Source organism: Stenella coeruleoalba (genome assembly GCF_951394435.1).
Source record: "Stenella coeruleoalba genome assembly, chromosome: 3".
NCBI lineage: Eukaryota > Metazoa > Chordata > Mammalia > Artiodactyla > Delphinidae > Stenella > Stenella coeruleoalba.
In genome coordinates, this window is record NC_137148.1 from 70,048,382 (window position 1) to 70,076,076 (window position 27,695).

General features: G+C 34.1%; 1 protein-coding gene across 8 annotated transcripts in view; it reads right to left on the reverse strand.

Annotated features, from left to right (window-relative positions):
• TMEM161B (transmembrane protein 161B) overlaps positions 1-27,695 on the reverse strand; it is a 70,100-nt gene that overhangs the window by 13,856 nt on the left and 28,549 nt on the right. For 3 of the 8 annotated variants that reach the window (XM_079918776.1, XM_079918779.1, XM_079918777.1), the window contains exons 2-3: positions 23,885-23,968; positions 18,052-18,208 (exon numbers count right to left, since the gene is read on the reverse strand). In XM_079918776.1, coding sequence (XP_079774902.1) covers positions 18,052-18,116 — 65 coding nt within the window. In that variant the 5' untranslated portion in view covers positions 18,117-18,208; positions 23,885-23,968. Of the gene's footprint in view, positions 1-18,051; positions 18,209-21,671; positions 21,770-23,884; positions 23,969-26,662; positions 26,729-27,695 lie in introns of those variants that run through there. The other 5 variants (XM_079918774.1, XM_079918772.1, XM_079918775.1 and 2 more) reach the window with 5 other exon arrangements.

Here is a 27,695-nt window from a genome sequence, read left to right on the forward strand (position 1 = left end):
GTTCAGCTAACAACTTAGTATACTGCCTCTAAGATACTGTATACAGCACCTAAGCTATGTGGTAGTTAGCAGCAACACATGAAATCATTTTCAAAATAGAGCTGCCTTGACAGAAGTAAATAGTTCAAACATCCTCACAATCAGAAGTATTCTTTTTTTTTTTTTTTTTTTTTTTTTTTTGCGGTACGCGGGCCTCTCACGGTTGTGGCGTCTCCCGTTGCGGAGCAACAGGCTCCGGACGCGCAGGCTTCAGCGGCCATGGCCCACCGGCGCAGCCGCTCCGCGGCATGTGGGATCTTCCCGGGCCGGGGCACGAACCCGTGTCCCCTGCAGCGGCAGGTGGACTCTCAACCACTGCGCCACCAGGGAAGCCCAGAAGTATTCTTATTAAGGAATGGATGGGCAAGGATAAGGACGCTCGTCCTTGCTCTTTAAAAGGAAGATGTCCTTTGCTGCCTATTTAAAATATGCTAATATAGTTATTACCCAGTCTCTATTAAGATCCTACCTAGGATACTGGATATTAATGTAGAGTCCCAGCTGCTCTAAAGCTTACGGGCACCTACCCTAAGTACGCCAACATGAAGGTAATACAGACAGATGACTTTCTTGCATCTTTCAAATGCAACTTGAAATAAATCTCTACTAGAATGTAAACTCCATATCAAGGATTCTTGTCTCTTGCGCACTAGTTAGAGCACCAAAAGAAGTGCCTGGCACATAGTAGGTACTCAAACAATCAGTGAACAAATTTTGCCATAGAAATAATGTTTTACATGGTAGTTTAGGTAACCTGAAACTATTAATTCTATGCTTTAACGGTAAATAGACCTTTTGAAGAATGAGATAAAAACAATTCTTTCTCTGGGATAAGATACTCAAAGTAAAAAAATAATATAGAAAAAGTTTTAATCTAAGATCTGTTTTTATCAGTGGTAATAACAAAAATAAAAATTATTTACCACTCAGGGTTATAAATTTAAAGGATGTTCTAAGTTTTATAAAGGCTTAGGCTTTGTTTTCTTAAGGCTTATTTAGAAGATAGTTCCCTCTTTTAAATGTCAAAAAATAAAATGAAGTATAAGAATAGCTCATTTTTATCCACCTATTCCTGGGGCAACGAGGCCCTCAGAAGTGTGTGATGGGAAGTGTCTTTATTAACCTCCTTTAGTCAAGCACCTCATTTTTCAATGAGTATCATCCCCCTTCCTGACTTTCACTGTTCTCACCTCAATTAATCCCACTCTAGCTAATCTCCCTTTCACACAAACCTCTCTGCTCTTTCTCAAATTCCATGATTCAAGATAAATACTCGCTAAAATTTATTTTCCTAATTACTTACTAGCAATAGAATTATTTTCTTTGGAAAAATATGTGGTCTTGTGTGCTAATTATAGATCAAATGAACTTTCATGGGCTAATCTGAAAGGAGATGCCATTTATAGCATTATTTCTCTAAAAAGAAGATTATTTTATTTCCAAGCATTTCAGAATACAATCTACATGCAAGGTGAAGGTACAATCTAAAAATTGCTGTATTAGGAATTTATTTCAACTTCTTAATATATTTCTTTACAGACTACTATAATATTACTTATAATGCTACATTCTATAAATTAAGTACCTGATTTCCTTTTAAGACAAACAAAACCAGATCATGAAAAGCTAGATGATACCCTTATTAAGTTTTTGATTAAAAAGACCTCTGCATGTTTTCATATTTTCTATAACAAATACATGCTTTAGGATCCATATAACCAGAAATACTATAGAACTTAGGCATACACCTGAAGACATTTACCAGGCATGTTACTTTCATTCTAAATGTCTTCTTAAATCAACTATACTCCAATGAAAATTTTTTAAAAATCAATACCTTTGTTATTACATTTAGAGAGAACTATCTTTTTTAAGAGATTTGGAAATTAAAAATCCATATAGTTGGGGCTTCCCTGGTGACACAGTGGTTAAGAATCCACCTGCCAATGCAGGGGACACGAGTTCGAGCCCTGGCCCGGGAAGATCCCACATGCCATGGAGCAACTAAGACCATGCGCCACAACTACTGAGCCTGTGCTCTAGAGCCCACAAGCCACAACTACGGAGCCCACGAGCCTAGAGCCCATGCTCCTCAACAAGAGAAGCCCCCACAATGAGAAGCCTGCGCACCACAACGAAGAGTAGCCCCCGCTCGCTGCAACCAGAGAAAGCCCGCGCACAGCAACAAAGACCCAACACAGCCAAAAATAAATTAAATTTTTAAAAAATCTATATAGTTGAAAAAAATAAAAATGAATGTCTTCTTATATTTACCATAACTCAGGTTACACAGTCAAGTATTTGAACAAATTACTTCTTTTTTAATTAATTTTTTTATTGGAGTATAGTTGATTTACAATGTGTCTTTCAGGTGTACAGCAAAGTGAGTTATACATATACATATATCCTCTCTTTTTTAGATTCTATTCCCATATAGGTCATTACAGAGTACTGAATAGAGTTCCCTGTGCTATGCAGTATGTTCTTATTAACAAATTACTGCTCTAATGTAAAAATTAAAACTAATAAACATGGAAATGCCACTGGTTTACATTATTTCCTCCACCAAATATTCAGCACCCTGACACAAGGTTATCTTGCTCAATTTAACTCTGCAGTACTCTGGTTATAGAGTACTGCAATACGCAGATATCTGAAACTCTACTGAAGTAAAAGAGCTAATCCACATAATAATAGATGTCAGTTTTTCTATGATATTGAACATCAGGGGAAAAGGGAAGCTAAATTATTTTACAACAAGGGAAATAAATCCTCAATTCTTATATATCTGTAAAACCAACAATCTTTGCAAATTATAGTAAGAATTTAAAGAGTGATATTTACACTCCAGTTCTTACTTTGTAATGAAGAATTTTGTGGTATTTCCATGTCTTATTCCTTCGAAATTCTTTCTAAAATCACCTAACATTATTGTTCAAGTTTTCCCTAAACATAGTTGTCAATCCTCTTCCTATTTTGGCTAACAACTACTAAATCATTTATAAGCAATAAGACTATACTACATCACTGCAGAAGTTGGCATGATTTTGTTATATTAAGCTTAAGTAGGGCTGTCAAATTGATAGGATGTCAATTTCAATTAAAATGATTGATGGGGGTTTAACAAAGCACATTTAGTTTCCATGTCATTTTAAGATGTGATGTGAATTTTTTAAACTTTTCTATAACTTTATCATTGCATATATCCTACCACTATTTTCTCCTCCTTCTCTGTAAGAATATCATTTACTTCAGACTTTTTGCATTTATGCTCTCACATCAAAGACACTGGTAGTCTACAGTTGCTTAAAGTAAAAAGACTTTACAGGGAAAAAAAACTGAGAAGACTATGTATCCAGGTCAGAACTCTGACAGTAATCAACAGGCTCCAGCTAGGGGAGATAAAGGCAGGACCTGCCCCACCATCAGCACACACCCATCCCATTAACCTGGGTGAAGATATATTGTTTGTAATGAAAGATGCCTCTGAGAGGAGTCAGCTGTGTGTGCAGGTAGGAAAAAAAAAAAAAAAAAGGTTACAAAGCATAACTCTAAACCATCTTGCATAAACTAAGCTCTTGGAAGAGTTTTCTAATTAACCAAAGTAATAAACACATTGTAGTTTAAATTTACATTATGAATAATTTTTTTAGTAGTTCAATTAATAAAGAAAAACTACAAAGTTAAGACTTCCCTGGTTAATCTTCTGAACTTCTCCTTATAGGAGAGAACAGCATTATAAGAGTCTATAATACAATTATTTTTAAAATTATGTAATTTTAAAAGCATAACCTAATTATATTTATGATTAATAAGTGATATTAATCACTTCAGTAAGAGTTAAGCCAGGTTAAGTGTAAACAATACAAAAGCAAATAACAGAAAAAAATCTGATTTTTAAATAAAGAGGACTACTGGAGCTTTTCCCCATGCAAATAGTAGCTTTTCTTATAATGAAGTAGAGTACCAAGTTTTCTAAGACAGCAAGTTAAGAACAATATTACAAGTCTTAAAAGAAACTTCATCTAACTTTCAACACTCACGATGCAGTTTTATGAAACACGAAACACTGTTTTAAGAGTGGTGATAAGATTCTAGAATACAGATGCTCAAACTTTTCTCTCCAGGATATTCTGAATCCCATGCTCCTTACTCATCTATCTCTTCTCTGAAACTTAAAAATAAAAGAAACAAAGCTAGTAGTTCATTTTACTACTATCAAACACTACAGGTCCATCTCTTTCTTGGCATTCTAACGAAGAGCTTACATATTAGGAGATAACAAGGAAAAAGGAAAAAGATTTAAAAACAAAACATAAAAACTCCAATACCACAAATGAAATGCTTTTGAGATTTAGCTATGATCTCTCTCATTGCCTGAGGGCCCCAAGCCCAGGTTGGAAAAACAGTGCTTCTTTTTACTGAAAATGGATACTAGCGTCTATAAAGATACAATTTCCAACTCCTTCACTTACACTAAAAAGCAAAATAACACCTTTAGCCAAAAGTGGTATCAAATGACCAAAATGAAATTTTTCAAAGATTATACCTACTGCCAAATTTTGTTACCACAGATTTATTAAATAAATTACAAAATATGTCAACACTAAAGGAAAAAAAAAACAAAATTAGATGCAACCAAACCCAGGTTATAATGCCTACATCTTGAATTCATACTAAAGAGTAGATAAATCTTAAAACCAACTACTTATTGAGCTCTATGTTGGAACAAAACCTTCCCATAACCCACAGTGTAAACACACAAACAATATTCTGATATGTAATACTATGATCTAACTACGCCCATATGTTCAAGCTTTCATTCAATAGTCCCCAAACCTCCACTTAAATCAGAACAGTGTATTTACCGTTGCCTAAATGTAACAGTTATACTGTCTTGGATCATAACTTATTACCTGAACTACCCTCTTCCCTTCCCTCTAGCTAATCAAAGGCTCAGCTCAAGCTCCACATCCTTCACGAAGCTTACCATTTACCTCTTCTGCCCAGACCATTCCCTTCCTCTTTTGAACTCGCAGCACTTACTACTATAACTCACTTGCCAAGTACAAGCTACCTTGAACTGTAGTGTGACACAGATATAAGAAAGCAGAAAGGGTGATGAAATGATCAATCCAGGAGGCACAATATCCGACTAACAAAAGTGAGAGGGAGAAACAGAACAGGGGATGGGAGGATTACAGAAGGGAAAAAACTATCAGAGACATAGTACAAGATAATTTCCAAACTTGAAGTTTCCAAATTCAAAGAGCCTACCAAAAGCCCAGCACAAATAATGAAAAAAGATTCTCAAAAAGGCACATGATCATAAACCTTCAAAAACCAGACAAATAAAGAGAAGACTGTAAAAACCTTCTGAAAAGAAAAATAAAGCAAAACAAGTCATATGCAAAAGATTAAACATCATGACACTGTACTTCTTAACAGCAACTTTTGACACTGAGGACAATGGAGCAATGTCTGCAAAATTACGAAGAAAAATACTGACAACCCAGAATTCACTATTCAACCAAAATATCAATTAAATAAATGAGAGCAGAGAATTAAGACACTTCCAAAACTGCAAAGTCTAAAACTGGTTATCTCACATGTGCAAAAAGCTCCACCAAAACATTCGAACAAACCAAGAAAGAGAAAAACACTGATTCCTAGAAATGGCAAATTAAACTTGGGAGAAAGGCAAAGGGAATTCCTAGGATGACAACAAAAATAAGTCCCAGGATGACAGTTGTGTAGCAAGCCAAAAGTTCAACCAGTTCAGATAAAAGCCAGAGAACAGAGGTCTTTGGGAAGGGTTTCTCTATGGGGGTGGGGGGTGGGACGGAAGAGGAACTAATACAAATTATAAGTGACGTTGTGAAATAACTATATTGAAAAGCTAGTGGAATTAATAATAAACACACAGAAAAGTGAATTTAAAAAAATTAATTAATGAAAAAAACTGCAAAAGAAGATATAATACCTTATAATGCTCACATATGAACAATATTTATCTAGGTATAATAATCAGAGGGCTTCCCTGGTGGCGCAGTGGTTAAGAATCTGCCTGCCAATGCAGGGGACACGGGTTCGAGCCCTGGCCCGGGAACATCCCACATGGCGCGGAGCAACTAAGCCCGTGCGCCACAACTACCGAGCCTGTGCTCTAGAGCCTGCGCTCTAGAGCCTGTGCGCCACAATTACTGAAGCCCGAGCACCTAGAGCCCGTGCTCCGCAATAAGAGAAGCCACCGCAATGAGAAGCCCGTGCACCGCAACAGAGTAGCCCCCACTTGCCGCAACTAGAAAAAGAAGCAGCAACAAAGACCCAATGCAGCCAAGATAAATAAATAAATAAATTTTTAAAAATCACTGAACTGATTTCAGCAAAAATTGTAAAGTAACTATATTAAGAACATAAAAAAGAGAAAACACAGAGGATGACAGTTTAAGAAAAATCCTCAACTATTACAAGTGATGAATTGTCAGTAGTATAAGCATTATATGTAGAAATATGAAAAAAATTTTAAAGCCTGAATAAACAGCTAAAACAGGACCAGAAGAAGTGGCAAGAAGGTAAGGGACTCTTGGTTTTTAATACAACACTTTTAGAACTTTTTGTCTCTATAAACAATGTATATATAGTATTTAATAAAAGTTAACATTTTGGAAGATTCAATCTAGATTTTAATAAAATCTTGATCTACAATGTACCCCCACTCTGGAAGAAAGTACATTATGTCCTAGAGTTTAACAGAACCTAAACTACACACAAATTCACAGTGTAAAACACATATGCACTTATTTCCATGTCCTATGAATTAAAATAGTAAAATGTTAATGATGATTAACATTAACCAACTTTTAGAAAAGTTTCCCATGCTTGTTAAACACTATGATCATAAAAACCTTAAGATTTCAATACAGTCTAAGTCTTTCACTGGCAAAGATGTGACATACATACACCCAGGACAGAACACAACAAGTATTTGATCTATTTTATAGAGAAGTAAATAGGCAGCTTTTCTAACAGCTATACATTCCCTACAAAATAAGAAAAAAATCTGAGTATTTTCCAGCAACAACCCTTAACAGTTCATTCCTGGTCAAGAAGAAACTGGCCAAGAGTTACACAAAGATTTGCTGAACCAACTGAAGTCTATTCTCGGATTTTATTTTGTAGATGCTTCATTATGTTTCAATTCAAAACTCAACTGCTTATCCTACCAAATTTTTAGAGCAATGTGTATTTTATTCAATTAATACATAACAGACCCAAACAGTAGTACATGGTAGTAGACTAAACAAAAATCTCCTAAAAAGCAGACTTTTGTTAGCATTAGACATATCAGAATATAAATCTGGCTTTTTTTTTTTTAAAGAGACAGGAGAAATAACTACATTATGGTACCACATTTAGTTCCTCACTAACAACTGTGGTAACTTTCTTTTGAGATCACTTATAGAGACTTTCTGTACTAGCTAAGAGATTAACAAAGTTTCTGGTTGAGATACTTATCAAATTTCTCGAATACTTACATAACAGATTGTTTCTAAATAGGAAGAAACATCCTTTTATTCTCTAATCCCATGAGTATGCTTATTAACAATAAGTTATTCATATAGAAAAATAAATAATAAACTACACATGAAATACTATAGAAATGGCTTTCAAAATAAAATTTCTCTAAGAGCTATTTCCTTTGATCTGATCTTTCTTCACTAATTGTCCACAATTTACAAGCAAATTAGATATAGTTATTTTTAACCCTTTTGTACACAAATACAACTCAATAATGTAAATAACATTATAATACCAAAATTAGGCTTCTATCAGTACATGTATAACAAAAAACACGTACTAGGTAAAAATATAACATTTATTTACTTATGACAATGGAAATAATGGCCAAGTACCTTCACTTGAGTAAATGCTTCTCCTTACTTTTATCTTGCTATTATTACTTTCATAGATCATCCTGTACATTAGACTTTCATAAAGAATATATTAGTAAATATTCAAAACTATAAATGCAAAACCATTGATGCAAATAGTCATTTTCTTTTCCGTTAATAATATTCCCCCTTGTTAATTAACCCCTCAGTCCTAGCTAAACGGGCCACCTACTTTGGTGCTAGCTTATTTTGCTTTATATTATAAAATCTCAACCCCTGAAATAAAGAGAATGTTAGGGAGGGAATATATTTTTTTCTGCCATGTGGCTGACATTTTTAATGTTCTAATTTAATGTCAATGTATTTCACAACTGGAATTAGCCCAAAATTTATAGATACAAAAATTACAACAGAAAAGAAAAATCAAGGACAGGTAGGAAGATTTACACGGTAGGAAGCATTTTAAATATATTTATCTTTGAGCTGGAGATAAGAGCTTTGAAATAGTGAACAGGCTTAATTTTTAGTTCTAAAAATGGCAAGTTTCCCTCAACTAGGATAACAACTTTAATAACATATACGTGTCAAAGCACTACGATGTTTTAACATAATTTATACTTACATTGCTTTAAAGACCCAATTTTCATATTAAGAAAATGTCTTCTACACTGTAACATCTTGAAATTATTCAAAGATATTTTATAAATACTCTTTTGAGAAGGAAAGAAATACAAAGAAATCGTATTCTGATAAGAAATGTTCCCAATTTTTTTGCCACTATACATATCTAGTGTATAGTAACCTAAGGAATAAACAGAGGATTCACAGACGTTTTTCAAAATTTTTTCACAAAATGTATAATTACCTTTTTAAAATAGATCACGTTTCCACTCAACTAAGCAATTTCCATGTAAACTGCAAGTTTTCTAATATGTGAAAAATTATATTGTTTTTGTGACCACTAACAAAAAAAATAAAACCCTAACTTTTTTCCTATTCAAATGATTAAACCTAACACATCTAGTTTTCCATAAGAAAAGGCAAATGAAATACTCAAAACATTAAACTTTGCATTCTTAAACTTTGCTGAAGAGAAACCTAGAAACTATACCAAGAATCTGCTACAGAATGGACATTAAAAACTAACAATAAAGTAATTCTTATGAGTTACCAAATAAAATCCTTGTCAAAATAATCTGATCCTGTCTTCAAATGTTAAAAAAACAAAACAAAATTTGGGTAATTTTTAACTAAAACATTTTTTCATGTTTTCTTGGAGGTGAAGGTTCGATTACTTTATTTTAGTTAAAATTCTCCCAGATATAAGCCAAAAACTACTATGCAACTTTAAAATCCATCCCACAAAACAGCTTACAGCCAGCCTCAACCTAACCAAATTATGGAAAGAAATGATGGCCAAAGATTTTTGAAAGCATAAAAACAAAGGCTTTATTAAAAAATAAAAGCAAACAAAAAACTATTAATTAATCTTCTGATTAAAATAGAGCAAAACGATCAAACTTACACTTACATTTTTAGATTCAGAAGGAAAATTATCATTTCCTAGCTAAAAAAAAAAAGTCATACTTAACTATATATTAACAAACAGAAAAAGTCCTATCTCCCATGTAAGTTCTCTATGTAACGCTAGGTTTCTGACCTGAAAGGTGAATAATCTGACAGCACTAATGTCACAGAAGATCTCCAAAAGTTTGTTAAAGAATCAAGTTTTGACACAACACGCTATGTACAAATTTCCAAGACAAAAAAAGTACCTTGGCTCAAATTCAATAGCTTTGACTCTGTTCCCTTCTCACTAGGAAACATGATATCTTATGCAGTTCACTTCAGGGTTTAGTGTTTCATTTTTCTTATTAATCTAAAGCAGAACATTTTTGTAAAGAATACAGTAATTTAGAATCGTTTAAGGAATTCAGAAGAGGTGACTAAGTTGTACTACTTTGCTGTAGTTGTCTATTTCTTAGAGCAAACAAATACAGCATTTAATTTGTAGACCTTTAATTTACAAATCTACATATAGAACTGAATATTTAACACAGAAAACCTAAGAATTTATTTCAATTTAAACCATTCACAACTTTTTGCTTTGTATAAAATTTGCATGTCTGGCAACCAAGACAAATTAAAATTTTAAAACATAGCCTTAAAAACATACATAATAGGGTTTTGTACCTTAAACCATCCACATTGTAAAATACAAGAACTGTGGAAATGTGACTAATGATCCAGTCCTTTAAGCAAATATAATAGGACTACTGAGAAGCTTTATCATTCTTTGTAGAATAGCTTTCTTCTCACTCAAATTCACGTAATTGACTCAATATTACTCTACGATACAGCTTATTCATAAGAAAAGGTTCTTTTTTTAAAAGAAATCCATCAATTGTAGAATATTTTAATTTTTAAAAGTTTTACTTCCACCAAAGGACCTCTGGATTTTTTGCAAGCACCGTTTTTACCTTTTTACTTTTCTTTATTCATAAATGAAAATTACATGCTTCATATTAGGAAATCAGTAGACATTTCTCCAGTGACTCTAAGATGTTATGGGCCATCATACAGGAAAGACAATTACTACAACCTCTCCATCCTCATTATAAGGCTTTCTTTACCCCTTACCTTCTACATACCATGTAACTTGGCATAAGTGGAACCGGAACACACAGACTTGGACAAATAGGTGGTTAGAATTACAAATGGGCAAGGGAGTAGAGCTGAGAATTTTTATGGGTTTAGGAGTAAGACTGGAAGCAGGAGTCATAGCTTAGATGCATGTACAACTCAGTTGAAGCAGAAAGCAGAGCTGATGACAAGGGATGATGGGTCAGTTTTAGGTTCCAGGGTTCAAGATTTTAGTGTCACATATTTTAAAAAATCATTCTTGTGCTTTTAAAACTTTCAAGATTATGTAAAAATTATAACTGTTGTCCGACACAAGAATGTCAAATAAAACTGATGGGGAAAATGACCACAAAAATAAAACCATTTTCTTCCTCACTTTGAAGTGAACCAATTATTTACGTTATATGTGTCTAATTTGGGGACCACTTTAACAAAGGACATTTCATCAGTAACAACTGCAGAGAATTTGAGTCAACTGATGTATGTGTGACTCTGGAATTAAGTGGAGCCATTGTCCTATGTAATCAATGGAGACATGTGTTTGACTAATAAGTAGGCACATACAATAAGAAAATAAAGAGAAGCCAGACAGAGGTCACTGCACCTAGACTGTTCATAGGGTGTGAAAGGCATACCAGATATGTTATAACTAAGATAAAAGATAGGCTATTAACAGACTCTTCCTTGGTGTTCATCTGGATATCTGGCATTTAATTCTGGTTTCCTGCACGCCACTGAAGGCAGCAGGTCATTTTCTCACATGCTACAAGTTCGAAAGAAAATCATACACACAATTCTACTTTCCTTCTTCTTCTCTACCCCCTTTGTGGAGGGTCAAAGTTGGCAGAAAATAGCTTGGATTATAAAGCCCTTCACCAGTTTCTGTCTTCTCTGGGATGGAGAGACAGCCAGCTACTAGATTCCCGCAGGGATGCTATTGTTTGGTGCCTTTCACGAGTGTGCTACTTAAAACTAAGCAGAGCCAGTTCAGTGCTAAAGACTGTTTGGGACCTCTGCTCTCATATTATTAGGCATTACTGAGTGAAATGAAAGATAAAAATTTATTCACATAAACAATAATTTGAGTAGTTATTAAGAAGTACGTTTTTCTAATTTCTCTGGTAAGTAGGTATTAAGGGCTGTATCACATTAAATAAAACTGGGTATCAAGATACACGTTTCTACACAAATATATCATAGCTACAAACCATGAAGAGAATGAAGCAAAAATGAGAATATTCCATAATAAACAATATTTCAGAGAACATAAACACTCAAAGTATGAAAAAAGTAGCAAGACATACATTCAGCTAGTGCTAATTATCAAGTTAAAATATTTTTAGTGTGTTTCATATGATGATGTCTAGGGATGGTCTTTATTCTGACTGATATTTTCATATATTTAATACTATAGAACTAAATAGTAATATTTTAAATACTTGAATTTAATCTGCTCTTTAATCTGCTCTTGAATAAGTACAACACTGAATATCTGGGGATATTTCTCAACTGACACGCATGATCAGTATTTCTACCCAGTACAATATAAACCTTGTGAAGACATCAACTCTTAAGGCTTTGTTCTGGCTCTTCTACTCTAAATTATACCTAAATCAATCCAAAACAGTCAGTAGAGAGATAGCACAGTGGTGTCAAATGTCAAATCATATCATGTATTTTAAATGGTATCCACTAACAGCTTTTTTTTTTTTTTTTTTTTTTTTGTGGTACGCGGGCCTCTCACTGTTGTGGCCTCTCCTGTTGCGGAGCACAGGCTCCGGAAGCGCAGGCTCAGCGGCCATGGCTCACGGGCCCAGCCACTCCGCGGCATGTGGGATCTTCCCAGACCGGGGCACGAACCCGCGTTCCCTGCATCGGCAGGCGGACTCTCAACCACTGCGCCACCAGGGAAGCCCCACTAACAGCTTTAAAAGACTGTTCAGCAGTCTCTGGTTGAAAATAAAAGATATAAGATATGTATTAATTCTGCTTACTCCCAAAATCTGACTAAATAAACTACACAGGAAGGAAAGTAAAACTCCTCAAAACAAAGAATAGGAAAAGAGATGACAGTAGAAAAAAATTTTCAACAAATTTTGGAAGACATGAAATAGATGGACAAGCAGTAATTGATTTAGGTTTCAGTTTTCTCTACTATGCTGGATCTACAAGGTGAGGAACCCAGTGAGAAGAAAGCCAATTAATTCATAACACATGATACAAACAAAAGTCAGGAATTGCAAAAGTCAGACAGCAGGTACCTCTGAAGGTAGGGTTGCAAAATGTATGAAAACAAGATGATTGGCTGAATGTCTGTATTAGTGTGATTAGACTTCCCAGATCTTCTGTCTTGCCTAATTATAGAGATTTGATGATGGCTTTTCCCCAATTCTGGCAAAACCCAGAAGAATTAATTTTTAAAGATATTAAACCAGAGAAGATTGGGCTTGGGGGTATTATGTAAAACTTAGGGTGACAATGAAGAGCTGAAAACAAATGGTAGGGGGAGGACTCAGACATGCAGTTAAATTAACGCCTGCACAATGAATGTTGAGTCTCAAAGCCTTCTTCCCCAATCAGCTCTCTTAACACTGTTAGATCCCACAGATGGGAGAATGGACAATTCTTCTCTGGAGACAACGATAGGCCCAACAACCAGCAGATGCTGATATTTAGAGGTTCCCGAAGAATGCTTCCAGGTCTCTATTCAATCATCCACTAAAAAGTCTACCAATCAACAAGCTCCAGCCACATGCACAAAACTTCCAGTTTTTAACCCCTCCTTCTTGAATATAAACAGATACTCAAAGACCACAAGACATTCAAGAACAATCTTTAATACAGTAGAGATTGAAACAAAAAAGGGGGAGGAGGGAGACTCAGAAAATAAACAATGCAAGGTGCAAATTTAAACTTAAAAGCCATTAATATTCTTAAAAATAAAAAGATATTACACATCCATGATACAAGAGTGCTATGAAAATGGAACTTTTAAAAGAAAAAGTCTTTTAAAAAATGACATAAAAATTCAACAGAAGGCTTAAAAGAGAAAACTGAGAAAAATCAAGAAAATAGTGCAAAATAAATGGAAAGGGGAGATAAAAATTAAAGAATCATTCAAAGATATCCAACATCTCACTAACCAGAGTTCCTAAAAACAAAGATAAAAAACAGAGAATCTTACCAAAGAGATACTATAATACTTCTGAATAGAAATAGCATATTGAGCATATCCACTTAATATTTGCCTCTCCCTAATTCCCACCAAAATGACAGTAAAGGAATTTGTTTTTAAGTACAGAAATACAGTGAATAGGAAGAGAAAAAGCAGTAAAAATCTGAAGCAAAAAGCAGGCAGATAAGTGGTAAATGACTAAAGAGAATTAGGAAGCTCAATCAGAAAGTCAAGAATGCAACCTGCAGAACTCTGAGAAAGGATAAAGAACTGGTCAGATACCAAGTAATTATCTACGTTGGGGTGAAAGTGCGAATATGTGTGTTGGAACAGGAGATAGTAAAACTAAGTACCTACTAAAGGGATAGTAAAACTAAGTACTTACTAGAAGGAAGTACTTTTAAAAAGTAACCAGTTCAAACTGTCCCCTCCTAAAAGAAGACTGGAGATTTATGCTTTGGAGAGGTTAAAAAAGATGATCTCTGGCCTATCAAGATTATCCAACAACTTGCCTCACCATATGCTCAGAGCTTCCATTCATCCTTTTAGTGCCTCACACTTAAATATAAACAGGCAAATATCGATCACTGGATCTCTCTAAGTCTTTAATATGAAAGACAGTGACCAAACCAAAGAAACTAAATCAACTCAGAGCAAAAAGATACTTGGTAGAAGGAAAACTTTTACAAAATCTATCAATATCTCAAATATACATGAGAAGATAATGTAATCTTAAAACAAGTATGGGACTTCCCTGATGGTGCAGTGGTTAAGAATCCACCTGCCAATGCAGGGGACACAGGTTAAAGCCCTGGTCCAGGAACATCCCACATGCCGCGGAGCAACAAAGCCCATGTGCCACAACTACTGAGCCTGCACTCTAGAGCCCGTGAGCCAGAACTACTGAGCCCACATGCCACAACTACTGAAGCCCGCACGCCTAGAGCCTGTGCTCCGCAACAAGAGAAGCCACTGCAATGAGAAGTCTGTGCACCACAACAAAGAGTAGCCCCTACTCGCCGCAACTAGAGAAAGCCCGCACGCAGCAGTGAAGACCCAACACAACCAAAAATAAATAAATAAATAAAATTTTTTTTTTAAAAAAAGTATGATCCCGTGAGGGGTGGGGGATAGAAACGGAAGAAAAAGACGACTTGAAAATTAAAAATTATAGCAGAAATTAAAAACAAAAATTCAATTAAAGGTTTGGAAAGGTTGGAAAAAACTCCTAGAAAATTAAAATATAAAAATATAAACATTTTTTGAGAGACAGAAGATAAGCACCTTAGAGAACAAGTCTAGGAAATCTAATATCTGAACAATAAGCATTCAGAAACAGAGAAAATGAAGAAAAGGAAATCACAAATAAAATAATTCTAGAAAAATTTCTAGAAGTCAAGAATATGAGTTTCCAGATTGGTGAAGTCCCAGCACAATGGATGAAAACAGATCCTCAACAGAAGGCGTATCTTCATAAAATTTCAACATACCAGGCAGCCAAAGAAAGACAGTAAAGATTCCATACAGGGGGAAAATATTGGACATATGAAAAATCAGAAAGGCAACTGGAATCCTTGAAGAGCAAGAATGGAACTTCAAAGACAGAAAAATAATGCCTTCAAAACTATAAAGAGAACGATGTAAACCTGGAATTGCATTCTCAATCAAAGGATCGATTAATTTTCAGGCAGGGTAAAAATATTTTCAGGTGCGCGAAGTCACAAAAAATGCATTTCCCACACAACCTTTCTGAAGATAATACTGAAGGATACGCTCCACCAAAGTGAGAAAGTAAACCAAGTAAGAGGCAGACATGGAATATAAGAAAAGGAGTCCCAGTCTGAGACATGTAAAGAGAATCCCTAAGAAGATAATAACTGGTGCTTCCAGGGGAATAGCTGTGCATCAGTTGGGAAACTTAACCAATCCAGAACAGGGCCTATCTGAGGGCTCCTGAAGAACTCTCTCCAGGAAGATGAAACTGACATACCACCTGATGCTTCTGAACATACTGAGCTTGCAGCTGAATTAACAATATGTACAAAGAAAACAATGCAAATGAAAAGGCAAGTATTTATCTGTGAATAGCATTTACATGATCATAACATAAATAATGAATATTTCCTTAAAATATGACATTACTATAGTCAGAAGATAAGGTGAATGGGAAATGATCAATGGTAGGTGACAACCCAGGCAGATGTTCTAAGTCCTCATTTCCAGAGTGAAATGACAATATTTAAAGCCTAAAATTAAAATCAGGCAGTGGCCTTGTATGCATATGGAAATATGGATATAAACATCAAACAGAAAGGAGCTAGAAAAAGTTGCCTCCAGACAGGTGGAAATTTAAGAGAGAATGTTTAATTTCAATAAAAAATTTTTTTAAATATAACAAAAATATTGCCCAGTATTAAAGGAAATGAGTTTCCAGTTGAAAAGCTAAACCTAGAACTTAACACAATTAATGATGAAGTTTCAGAATACCGTAAGGATTCCGGTGAAAGAGAAAAAGCTTCTGGAGGGTGAATGTGAGTGGGGGGGAGGGGAGGCATATGCCAAGAGCAAGACGGCATCCAATTGCTCAAGAGCCTTCAAAACTCTGAGGAAAAACTATTTCTTTCTTAGAATTTGTACTGAGCCAAAATATAAACTGAATATAGGAAAAAAAATAAAGATAACTCAGGCATGCAAGATTTCCAAAAATAAAAAATATACCACACTTTCTAAAGACACTATAGGAGAATGCACTCTACCAAAACAAGAGAGTAAACCAAAGAGGAGATGATGTTATCCAAAAAGGGGCACAGGGAATTCTTGGGAAGATAGTGAAGGAAATCCCAGGATAACAGATACACAGGAAGCTGAGAGAACTGAGGGCTCTAGGAGGATATTTCCATGGAAAAACAGAATAGAAATGATGCTATCTGGCAGCCACTATGGAAAACAGTATGGAGGTTCCTCAGAAAACTAGAACTACCATATGAACCAGTAATTCCACTCCTGGATATACATCCAGAAAAAACAAAGACACTAATTCAAAAAGATAAGTACATCCCACTGTTCATAGCAGCACTATCTACAGTAGCCGAGATATGGAAGCAATCCAAATGCCTATCAACAGACAAATGGATAAAGAAGAGGTAGTATACATATATACATACATATACATATACACACACACAAAATGGAGCATTACTTGGTCAAAAAAAGAATGAAACTCTGACATTTGCAGCACTGTGGACGGACCTAAAGAATATTATGCTTAGTGAAATGAGTTAGACAGAGAAAGACAAATACTGTATGACATCACGTATATGTGGAATCTAAAAAATAATACAAAAAGGGAATTCCCTGGCGATCCAGTGGTTAGGACTCCGAGTTTCCACTGCAGGGGGTGTGGGTTCGATCCCTGGTCGGGGAACTAAGATCCTGCATGTCGAGCAGCATGACCAAAAAAAACAAAAACAAAAACCAATGAATGTATTATGTAAAACAGAAACAGACTCACACATATAGAAAACTAGTGGTTACCAAAGGGGAGAAGGAAGGGAGGAGGAGCAAATTACAGGTATGGGATTAAGAAATACAAACTACTATGTATAAAATAGATAAGCAATAAGCATATACTGTATAGCACAGGAATGGAGTATAACCTGTAAAAAATGCTGTACATCTGAAACTAATAGAATACTGTAGATCTACTATACCTCAATTTAAAAAAAAAGAAAGAAATGATGTATCTGAACTACTGAGATTTAGAATTCTGTAGGAGAGTTTAGCTTCGATACAAGAAGAATAGAAAATTGTTCAAGGAGGGTAATGATACTACAATGCTTAACTATCAATAATATTTTCATAGGTGTAACTAAAACCAACTACTGATTTAAGTAAAAAGCTGTCTCCTTAGTATTTGGAAAGAAAAGAAGGAAAGGAAAAGGAAGAGGGAGAAAGATGCAATAATACCTAAAATTAAGGAAATACCATTATCACGTAAGATTTAAACATATGGAAGGAAATCTCAAAAGAAATACCTAAAAGAGGTAAAAGTGGCTCCTCTGTGACATGAGTCAGACAGGAAAGGGAAGGCAGGGAACTGGTATCTTTCCTTGTATTTCACTTTTGAAACTATTTACCTCTATTTTGAAAATTTTTTTCAACTAAATAAAGAGAATTTCAACAAAGAAAAATTCTCTAATGATCTAAAATCCTTTTTAAATCACAGACGAGATCTAATGGTGTTAGCTGTAAAAGGAAAACAAATTCATAAATTAATATTAATGATGTTTTGAAGGATACATTGCAAAAGACAAAACAAGCAGGCACCAGACTAAGCTGATATTCATTTCCTGTGTGGGCTTCATAAAATTGTAGTAGACTTCAGTTACTAGATACACAACTGTAGCAGCCACTGTGAAATCCACCAGCCACTGATATTCTGGAAAGTAATGCAATGCTGAAAAATAAAGGTGTAAGAAAGAAAGCTTTACTTAACCTTTCATAAACAGCTTAGGAGGATTTATCTATAATTAACTTCAAACATGTTAGATTTTATTCTGTTTGATGATTTGCAATGTAAGGTTTGCAAATACGAGAATCTAAAAATGCAGGAAATAGATCAAGAATGCTGGCATCCAAAACTAAATTTTAATACCTCATAAATTAAATAATTAAAATAAACCTGAAATGATTACCAAAAATTATTTAAATTGTTGTTAAAAATAAATGATTGAAAAATGAGTTGGTATTTTTTAACTACTCAGCTTCTACAGAAATTATAAATCACGATTTTTTTAAAAGAATCTGAGCTATAATATTTTAGCTTTAGAATACAACTTGATGTAGAACACTACAGGTTTATTTATATTCATTTCTGTGAAGCAAGAGAGTTGAACATTATGTCACATTTATTAACCATACTAACGGAGGATTAGTAATTTTGTGAGTTACTGCAGATTAAAATAATAAATTAAATAAATGTACGTTTTATTCTCTCTTCTACTCCTACAAGAAAAGCTGATGAAATGCCTGTCAATTTTCCATATAGCCATACTACTTCAACAAACTATTCACTGACATTAAAATTAGCATTGTCTGAAAGTAAGTATAATTCCATCCCCTTTTCTTCTCAGATATGCTGGTTTACTTCTGCCAGGGAGCAGTCTAAAATATCAACATCATTTTGTAGAAGGCCTCCTAAAAATGTGGAAATATATCACATACTAAAATAGCATTTCCTACATTCTCACTGGCACATAATAAAATGATCTACATTGCTTTGGAAAAATTTTAGTTGTAAAATGTAACACCTGAGGATATTTTGAAATCAGAATTTACAGAAAAAATGTTTTAAAAATAAAATACCACTCAAAATAAGACTTATTTAAAATATCAAAACAAACTAACCAAACTTACATTTCTATGAGGTGACAGCAAAAATTCCAAATCCTTTTATAATTGGGTAAATTATTTGTTTGCTTCAACTTAATTTAACAACACTTAATTTGCCTTCAAGTTATTTTAACTGCTTTAGCTTTTTTGCTGTATTACACCTAATAGCTTCTGAACATCACTCTGAAAGATTTACCCTACAGTGGTTGCAAATTCCTGCTCTGTAGACCTCCCTCCTCCCCTCTAAAGTCACTCAGTGGAGCTTTTTAAATAACTTTCTGGAAGGATAGCAGAGAAATGGATGGAACAGACAGACAAATATCTGTTTAACTAAAAGTTTTCAGTTTTTATTAACAAAAGTTAAAGTAAATGTTCTAATTCTCCATGCCTGCCCGCACTCACACAGGCTTCCCTCAGGGAACTCATTCACAGCAAACAGCCAAGTGACATTCAAATGTTCTTACATTCTTTAAGAGGTTCTTGTAATAGAGAGCTAATACAAATTGAGAGACTATAAGATAGTTATTCAGATATCAATAATATATACATTCAACAAAAGAACAAATTATATATTCTTGGCTATACATTTAACTCAAGTATTATATTCTTCTTTCTGTATTCAATAATGTAATTATATACATGCTTCTCATAGAATATTGGAATACAAAAAAAACTGAGAGTTCATCAATCCCAGTGGTTTTCTGAGAGTCCCTAAAGTTCAGGCAGAAAACCTTCTACTTTTACCTAAACACAGACACAGAGCATGCAATCATGGATGATTACATAAATATAAATAAAAATCTCGCTGTTATTCTGATTAACTACAATGATCTTAATGTTATGTGATCAGTTGTTTAACTAGTACCATTTGCAGTTAGTTCTCAAAATTGTAAAAGTAAAACAAAATACTGAATAAGCTGAAACCACATTACCCCTAACTTCAATTTTTTAAGTTTATTTAAATAGTCTAATTCTCACTAAATGGCTCTACCACATTCAGTGTGTAACCCTGGTCAAGTTATTTAACTCCTCTAACTAATGAGCTAAAAAAAAAAAGTCAGTAACAGTTACATACCTCATAGAACTGTGAGGGCAAGTTTATACAAATAAAGTACTTATAACAATGTCTGATAAGTACTCAATTTAAACTATTATTAAGGTTAATTAGCTGATAACTATTCAATAAACATTAATTAGTAAAAATAACAAAAAATTGTCTTAGAAATCAGGAAACGTGTATAAGTATTCTTGTACAAGTAAGCACACATATAGGATTAATAAAACAAATGGGACAACTAATCAGAAAGTTCAAGTGCTTTTACATGTTTTAAATTTTGCATGAAAAATAGTTAAAAAGAAAAAAGAGGATGACATAACCAGTCTCAACAGTCTGAATGACACCAGACAACTGATTTATATTGTTCCTCACTGACATTTTCTAGGACACCCTTTCCATATATATACATACAATCTTTGTAAATGTAGAATCGACTTTCAAATGTATTGAAGCCACCTTGTATCACAAAATAATTCTTTATGAGATGCTTAAATGAATCTATTAAGGTTTTTCTGAGGTGGTATCATTTAACCCAAGAAGGACCAAATTACATAATGATACATTACACAACATTACCAAAATTACTTTTTTAAATGTGTTATTTTAATTCCTCACTTATCATGTAAACCATTAGTTCTCAAACCTGGTCAAAAAAAATCAGAACCACGTGGAACATTTTAAAAAATACAAATTCCCAGAAGCCAGTCTAGATTTACTGAATCTCCAAGGGTAGGTATGGGGGTATCTTTATTTTTAAAGAACTGCTTAGGTGATTCTGACATTCAGCCAGGTTTGAAAACTAGTGTTCTAAACAATATCACCTTAGATGCCTTTCTCTTCTAGGATCTGGATAATTTCATATAAATTTCATTTTAAATTTAAAGTCATCATAGTTATTATACAATTATAAACACTGATATACAGGAAAAAAATTGAATGACTTATTCAGAGATATCCAATGGGTAAAAATAAATCTTGAATAAAGTTTTCTATTCCTAATTCCTAATCTAATTCATCATACTAAAACCACTTTCCTTTCCACTAAATGCAGCATAAAGTTGAACTGTTGTAAATACTGGTAGTTTAATACAAACATACAAATGCATTTCTGCAAGCAACACTATAAAACAAATAAACTGGTATAGATGACAATTTAGAATAGAATTTGAGATACTGAAAACTGACTGTAATCTCAACATAAACAAAAACTGTGTAACAAACTTGTGTAAGACAGCCTCTTCTAAAAAATGGGAAAAATAAGGCTTACTACAAGTTAGGTGGATAGAAAGACAAATTCAATTCAGATGAAGTCATTCTGAGCTTCTAAAGCTCTGAGAAAGATTTCAGTCTATATAATGGACTTAATGATTAGGAAAACAAACAAAAAAATCTAACAACAATAGATAAAGTACTTTCACTAGCATAATATAAAACTGAGATTTACAGAACACTTTACCCAGATTTCCCTTACCTAAAGTATCCACTTCTGTAACTGACTTTGTTTCTAGATGGAGATCAATATCCTTTGGAATGGTTAGTGGCTTACTTTCAATGTGACCATTATATTTCCTATAAAAATCAGACAAGTGACACAGAAAACAAGTTACCCTCACTGTTATTCAAGTGTTTGTATCAAACTAACTACAAATGAGGTTATAAATTTCACAGTGAAAAAGAACTTCTAATATTTCATCAAAAAGGACGTAAGGCACTCAAAAGTAGTTTTTAAAAGGGGAACTACAAAATATGGATGTAAATTATTATGAGAATATACAGATTACCAATGAAAGAGTTACCTAAACTAGTGACAGAAACAAAACCTTGATTGCTAGCTTAGCACTGCACCCCATTTTTTCTGCTCTCTCTTCTGTAGATTTAAAGACAGCCCTAACATCTCTTTCCTTAGGCACAAGAGTAAAAGGAAATGAAGACAAAATGCATTTCACTTTGAAATTATACACGTATACACACACATACATATAAACAGACCCGTAGGTATAAACAAGTCAGAGCTGAAAAAATATATTAAGATTTATGTGCATGAGAAATCCTGAAATATGAAAGGCTAGCTCAGAGTTGCTTTTACTAAGAATCATGGATGGAGGAAAACAACAGAATTCTTCAGGTGCGTGTGTATTATTTCCAAATTTAATTTTTAAACACAATCAAACATAAATCAAAAGCAATAAGCTTTCAGTAACAATAATTATAATAACAAGAAACAATTTCGCATTTGTTCTTGATTAAGTATAAACTGGGAAAACCTCAGTAAAAATTTTAATTCACGTCAATAAATCAAATAATAATTATTGCTACTAAAACAGAATAGTGTTGTTAGTGCATCTTTCTGTAAACGTAAAGCATTTTCAACATATAAAAATTATTGTAAAAATAACAAAATTATTGACAAGGCATATAATAAGAATTTAAATGTTTATAGAATAAATACTGTACTACATAACTAAGTTTTACAAATGTTGACTATGGTAGCTGTGAAAAGGCAAATGTGGAATAGTTAAAAAGAAACACAGAAACTAAAAACTGACCTGGATTAAAATCCTGACTCCTAATAGTTAAGTGAACTTGAACAACTCATTTAATTTCTTTGATCAACAGCTTCCTCATTAGTAAAACATAAATTAAATTACAGTGACTATTTAGGGTTACTGTGTGGATTAAATAAGACTGTGTAAAAGTGTTTTGAAAATTATAATATTAGGCAGAAATACTTTATTAAAGAACATAACCACTGGAATACAGAGAAGGAGGATTTGCACTTAATATTCCAATGAGCTTCAAGGTATATTTGTAATGATAAGTGAAAAAGAAAATGGTAGCAAGATCAGAAAAGACAGCCTTTTCAAACTTCCAATTTCATGTCAAATAATCATTAATCTTCAAAGAATTTTTTTTAGCATCCATAAATCCATTAGCCCACATTAATAGAATTTTTACGATATACATGAGGAATTTGGTGACAATATGTTGTCACTGACATTTTATAATATATTAGAATCACAGAATCAGAGCCTAAGAAGTCCTCCCCAGCTAAGGAAACTAAGGCCCATTTAGAGAGGCTAACGAACATGCACTTTCCTTGAAAATTCAATATAAATAGGGATACAAAATTTTAAAGCTGGAAGAATCTTTCACAGCTACTATGTTTGGTCCTTCTACTTCACAGATTAGGCTGCTGTGGTCTATTCAGTGAGGTTTATTAGCAGGCAGTTTTCTTCAGAAACTTTAAGTATAATATTCAAGAGCCTAATGGGACCTAAGAAGTTAATACTGTCTACCCCTTTTATTTAAAAAATGAGAAAACAGAGGTAAAAAGCAAATGAATTTGCCCAGTATCTGAGTGGTAGCAAAATCTGGAAAAGAACCCAGACCAACTGGTATCTTTAAATGAGTTGTAAAGACATGGGTTACAGGTCTCCCCTATTCAATCCCCCACTAACAATTCTTAAGTAAAATAGTCACTTTTTTGCTTATATATTAGATTAATACACATTGGGTGCTCTTAAAGGGTGATTCAATATTATTTTAGATCATGGATTTTGATCTCAGATTTACCAACTGTTTATAGCATAATCTGTAAATGTTCCTTTAACCAAAGTATCAAAATATATTTACATAAATTCTATTAAATATTTGACACCTTACAAGCTTGACAGTATAACTTACCTATCTTTCCTGCTTTTCCCTTTTTGCTGCTTTCCTGCAAGAATTCTTAATTCTTCTTCTGTAGGATGTTGATACCATCGCAAACTAAGAAAAAAGTAATTCTTTTAAATAAAGAATTAAGATCACCAGAATTATTCACTTATTCTACAAATATTTGAGTTTCCTAATTGTGAAGACACTGCAGGGAAATATCAGGTGAAAAACTCTAATCTGAAGCAGATACTACTGCTTAAGTCTTAAAAGGTTTAGATTCAAATCCAGCAACCACTTACCAGCACTTACTAGATGCCAGACCCTGCAATGTTGTTTGTAGGTATTTTTCTTACAACTGACAGTGTATTAATATATATTAAGATCATACTGGCTTACTTTAACAAACCCTGCAGGCAAGCTGACAGAAGCACATTAGAATTCTCCACCCATTACACGGAAGGAATTGTTACTTGTATTAAAAAGAGAGTCCTTTGAATGCCCTCAAAACTACAAAGTAGTCTTTGCTTTCCTTTTCTTTCTTTCCTCCCTTTAATTTAGTTGGAGAATTCGCGAACTTTATGTGTATAAGGATTCAAGTGAATTGCTGTATTTACAAAACCCTTTACTCTTGGCTATAGCTAATCCTCTTCAGTTAGGGCTCCAAAAACAACTGACTGTATTTATTACCCCCACCAGCCAGTCAAAACAGCCAAACAAGTCATTGTTATTCCTTCCCAAGCCCCCACCTGGTCATTCTCAATTTCCTGTCTCACGTGAACTTTCTGCCGGCCACCTAAATTTGATATTTGGGTTTTACCTTCAATATGCCCTTTCCACATACTATCATTAATTTGGTTCTTTAACTCTTAAAATTCTAAACTTGCCTACTTCCCTGAAAGGACCTTAGTTCAGCTTATCTTCCTCTCTACCTCTGACTATGGCAAACCTCCCCTTCCTTTCCCCTGGACTAAAGGCATTCTGATCCCACCTTTATTTATTTTTTCATAATGCAAATCCTATCAAGGTATATATGCCTGCGTAAATCCTTTCCAAGACTCCTCAGAGTAAAGCAGTGAGTAAGGCAGTTAGGCAAGGACTCTGACCAAGGTCCTGCTGTTACTAAAAAGAAACAAGACACCTAGTATTGATAGATCTTTCAAGTTTTCAACCACAAAAATCTAGATTTTTAAAGTGAAATACCCCAATTTTTAAAAAATGCTACTGCTGATTTGCTGTTTTAAAAATACTGCTGAACTGGCAATTTGAGTAATAACTGGATATTTAATGATGTAAAGAAATTATTGTTAAAAAATGTTTGCTGTTAATAATGGGATTACAGTAATTTTTAAAAAGCTCATATATTTTAGAGATATACACTGAAATATCTACAAATGAAATAATAATAATATTTGCTACAAAATAATGTTGGGGGGAAGCAGAGATGAAGGGGAGCATAGATGAAACAAACTGGCTACCAGCTATTGTGATGAATACACAGGAGCTTATTATATTTGTTATATATTCATGATATTATTCTGTCTATATTCGTTGTATACTTTTAAACGTTTGCATTAAAGCTAAAACACACATTACAAGGCCAAATATAGAGTTTGTGACCTCCTATTTTCACAGCCTTTTACAATCTGACTACTGTCTGCTTCACCAGACTCACCTTCAAGAATTCTCCTTTTGTACATGACATTCTACCTAGACTAAATGACCTTTATTCCACAAATTCTTTCATCCCTTGGCATTTCTGCATATATTCTTCTCTCTGCTTGTGAACACCTATGCTACTACTGGCAAACTCCTAATTTACCTTTGATGGTTTATAAGGCAGTCTCTCTGTGGTATAATAAAGAATATACCTGGTCATTGTCCCCATTTCTTGGCACAGAGTTTAAAAAGCCCTTGAAATTTTCTGACTGATAAAGGAGTCTTTGTTATGCTAATGTGGGGACTCAGGGGGGACCTCTAGATAGCTTCTGGAAGGGAGGCAGGTCACCAGAAATACCAACCACATGATTAGAGTTGGAACTCTCAGCCAGCTGACCTCCAAGAAGAGGAAGGGGGTTGAAGATTAAGTTCAATCACGTGGCCATTGATTAAAAATCATGCCTATGTAATGAAACTCCATAAAATCTCTGGACACAGAAGCTCAGAGGAGCTTCCTAGCTGTTAAACACACTAAACTGCCTGAAGGGTGACATGCCCTGATTGCACAGGGACAGGACATGGAAACTGCTCCTTCCCAAACGCCATCCGATGTGTAATCTTTATAATAAAACTGTAATCACTGCACTTTCCTGAGTTCTAGTTGTTATACAGAATTATTGAACCTGAGGGGGTCATGGGAATGCCCTAATTGGTAGCCAGTAGCTGGTTGTCAGAGTATGGCCCAGGGATCCAAAGAACTTGCAGCTGGCATCTGAAGCAGCTGGCATTCTTATGGAGGACTTTGCCTTTAACCTGTGGGATCTGTGCTAACTCCAGGTAGTTAGTGTCAAAATTGATTTGCAATTGGTATCAGACCGGTTAGGTTAAAATGGAATATTCCCCTAGCTGACAGATTCTTGGAGTGAAGATTTTATGACTTACTTGTTTTTGTATACTTCAAAACTAGTACAGTGACTGGCATATAGTAAGTGCTCAAAAAGGATCAATGAATGAATTCAGTTCTCCTCTTAGTTTAAGGGTTTTAAAATAAAATATATATATCCCAACCCAAAATTCCCTAAACTATACTTAACACGGGTAAGGAGGCACTTCCTGAAATTTCGATTGAAGTCCAGAATTTTAACTTACAGTCGATTCTTGTTATTCGCGGTAGTTATGTTCTATAAAGTCGCCGCGAACACTGAACCATTGTTCCTAGGGGAAATACAGGGTTAGGTTCCCACGAGCCTCTGGTCACAACATCTTCATCAATCAATCAATACACACCCTTGTTTTATGTGTGTTTCTGTTTAAAGTACCTTATTTAATATATACTGTTGAATCACTAATACTAAATTCATGGCCAACAGTAATAAAACTCATGTGTGAGCAAAGCTTTTCTAATAACTGTAATCATAAGTATAGTATTTTCCTGATTTCTGTGAATATTTCTAGTGAATTTTCTCTATAAGGCACATCACAGCCTTCTTGTGCTTAGGAACACTAGATATCAAGCACTTCAGCACTACATGTGGGGGCCATTTTAAACAGCAAAGTCACAAACAAAAAGCAAAAGGATGAAAAACATGGCACTAAATAGACCACAAAAAGGATACGTGTTTACAACATGAGAGGTACAACAAGAAGGCCTCAGCTAGGAACCTGGGCCTCAGCTGGGAACAGGCCACTCAAATTTTTTACCACTCTGCATATGTCTATAAATGACCTTGAAAGCACCACAAGTATGGGTTTTGGGGTTACAAATAAATTTTAGCAAGTAGGCAAATCACAAGTAGAGAATCTACAAATAATGAGGATTGACTGTATAACATTTAGGAGAACACATAAGCAATAACTCATTTATAAAGACTAAAATTAGTTGTTTATTTCTTTGAGAAATAATTATCAGTGAAAGACTCTTAGTACTATAGGAAAACTTAAGTTACATTTAGAGTCCTGTAATAATAAAATATTATAAGACCCTTACATTTTCTAGGACCCACTTTCTTTTAAAATATTCTCAAACTTGTTTAATCTTATTTTGTGAATCCATTTTCCTAAAATGAATTGCATTTATTATGTTTAGGTCATCTTCATTAGTAACAATTACTGTTCAAAGATAGAATCTAAAAGTACTGAGTGATCTCAGGGACACTTCCAGTCTGTTACTCATCTATCTATC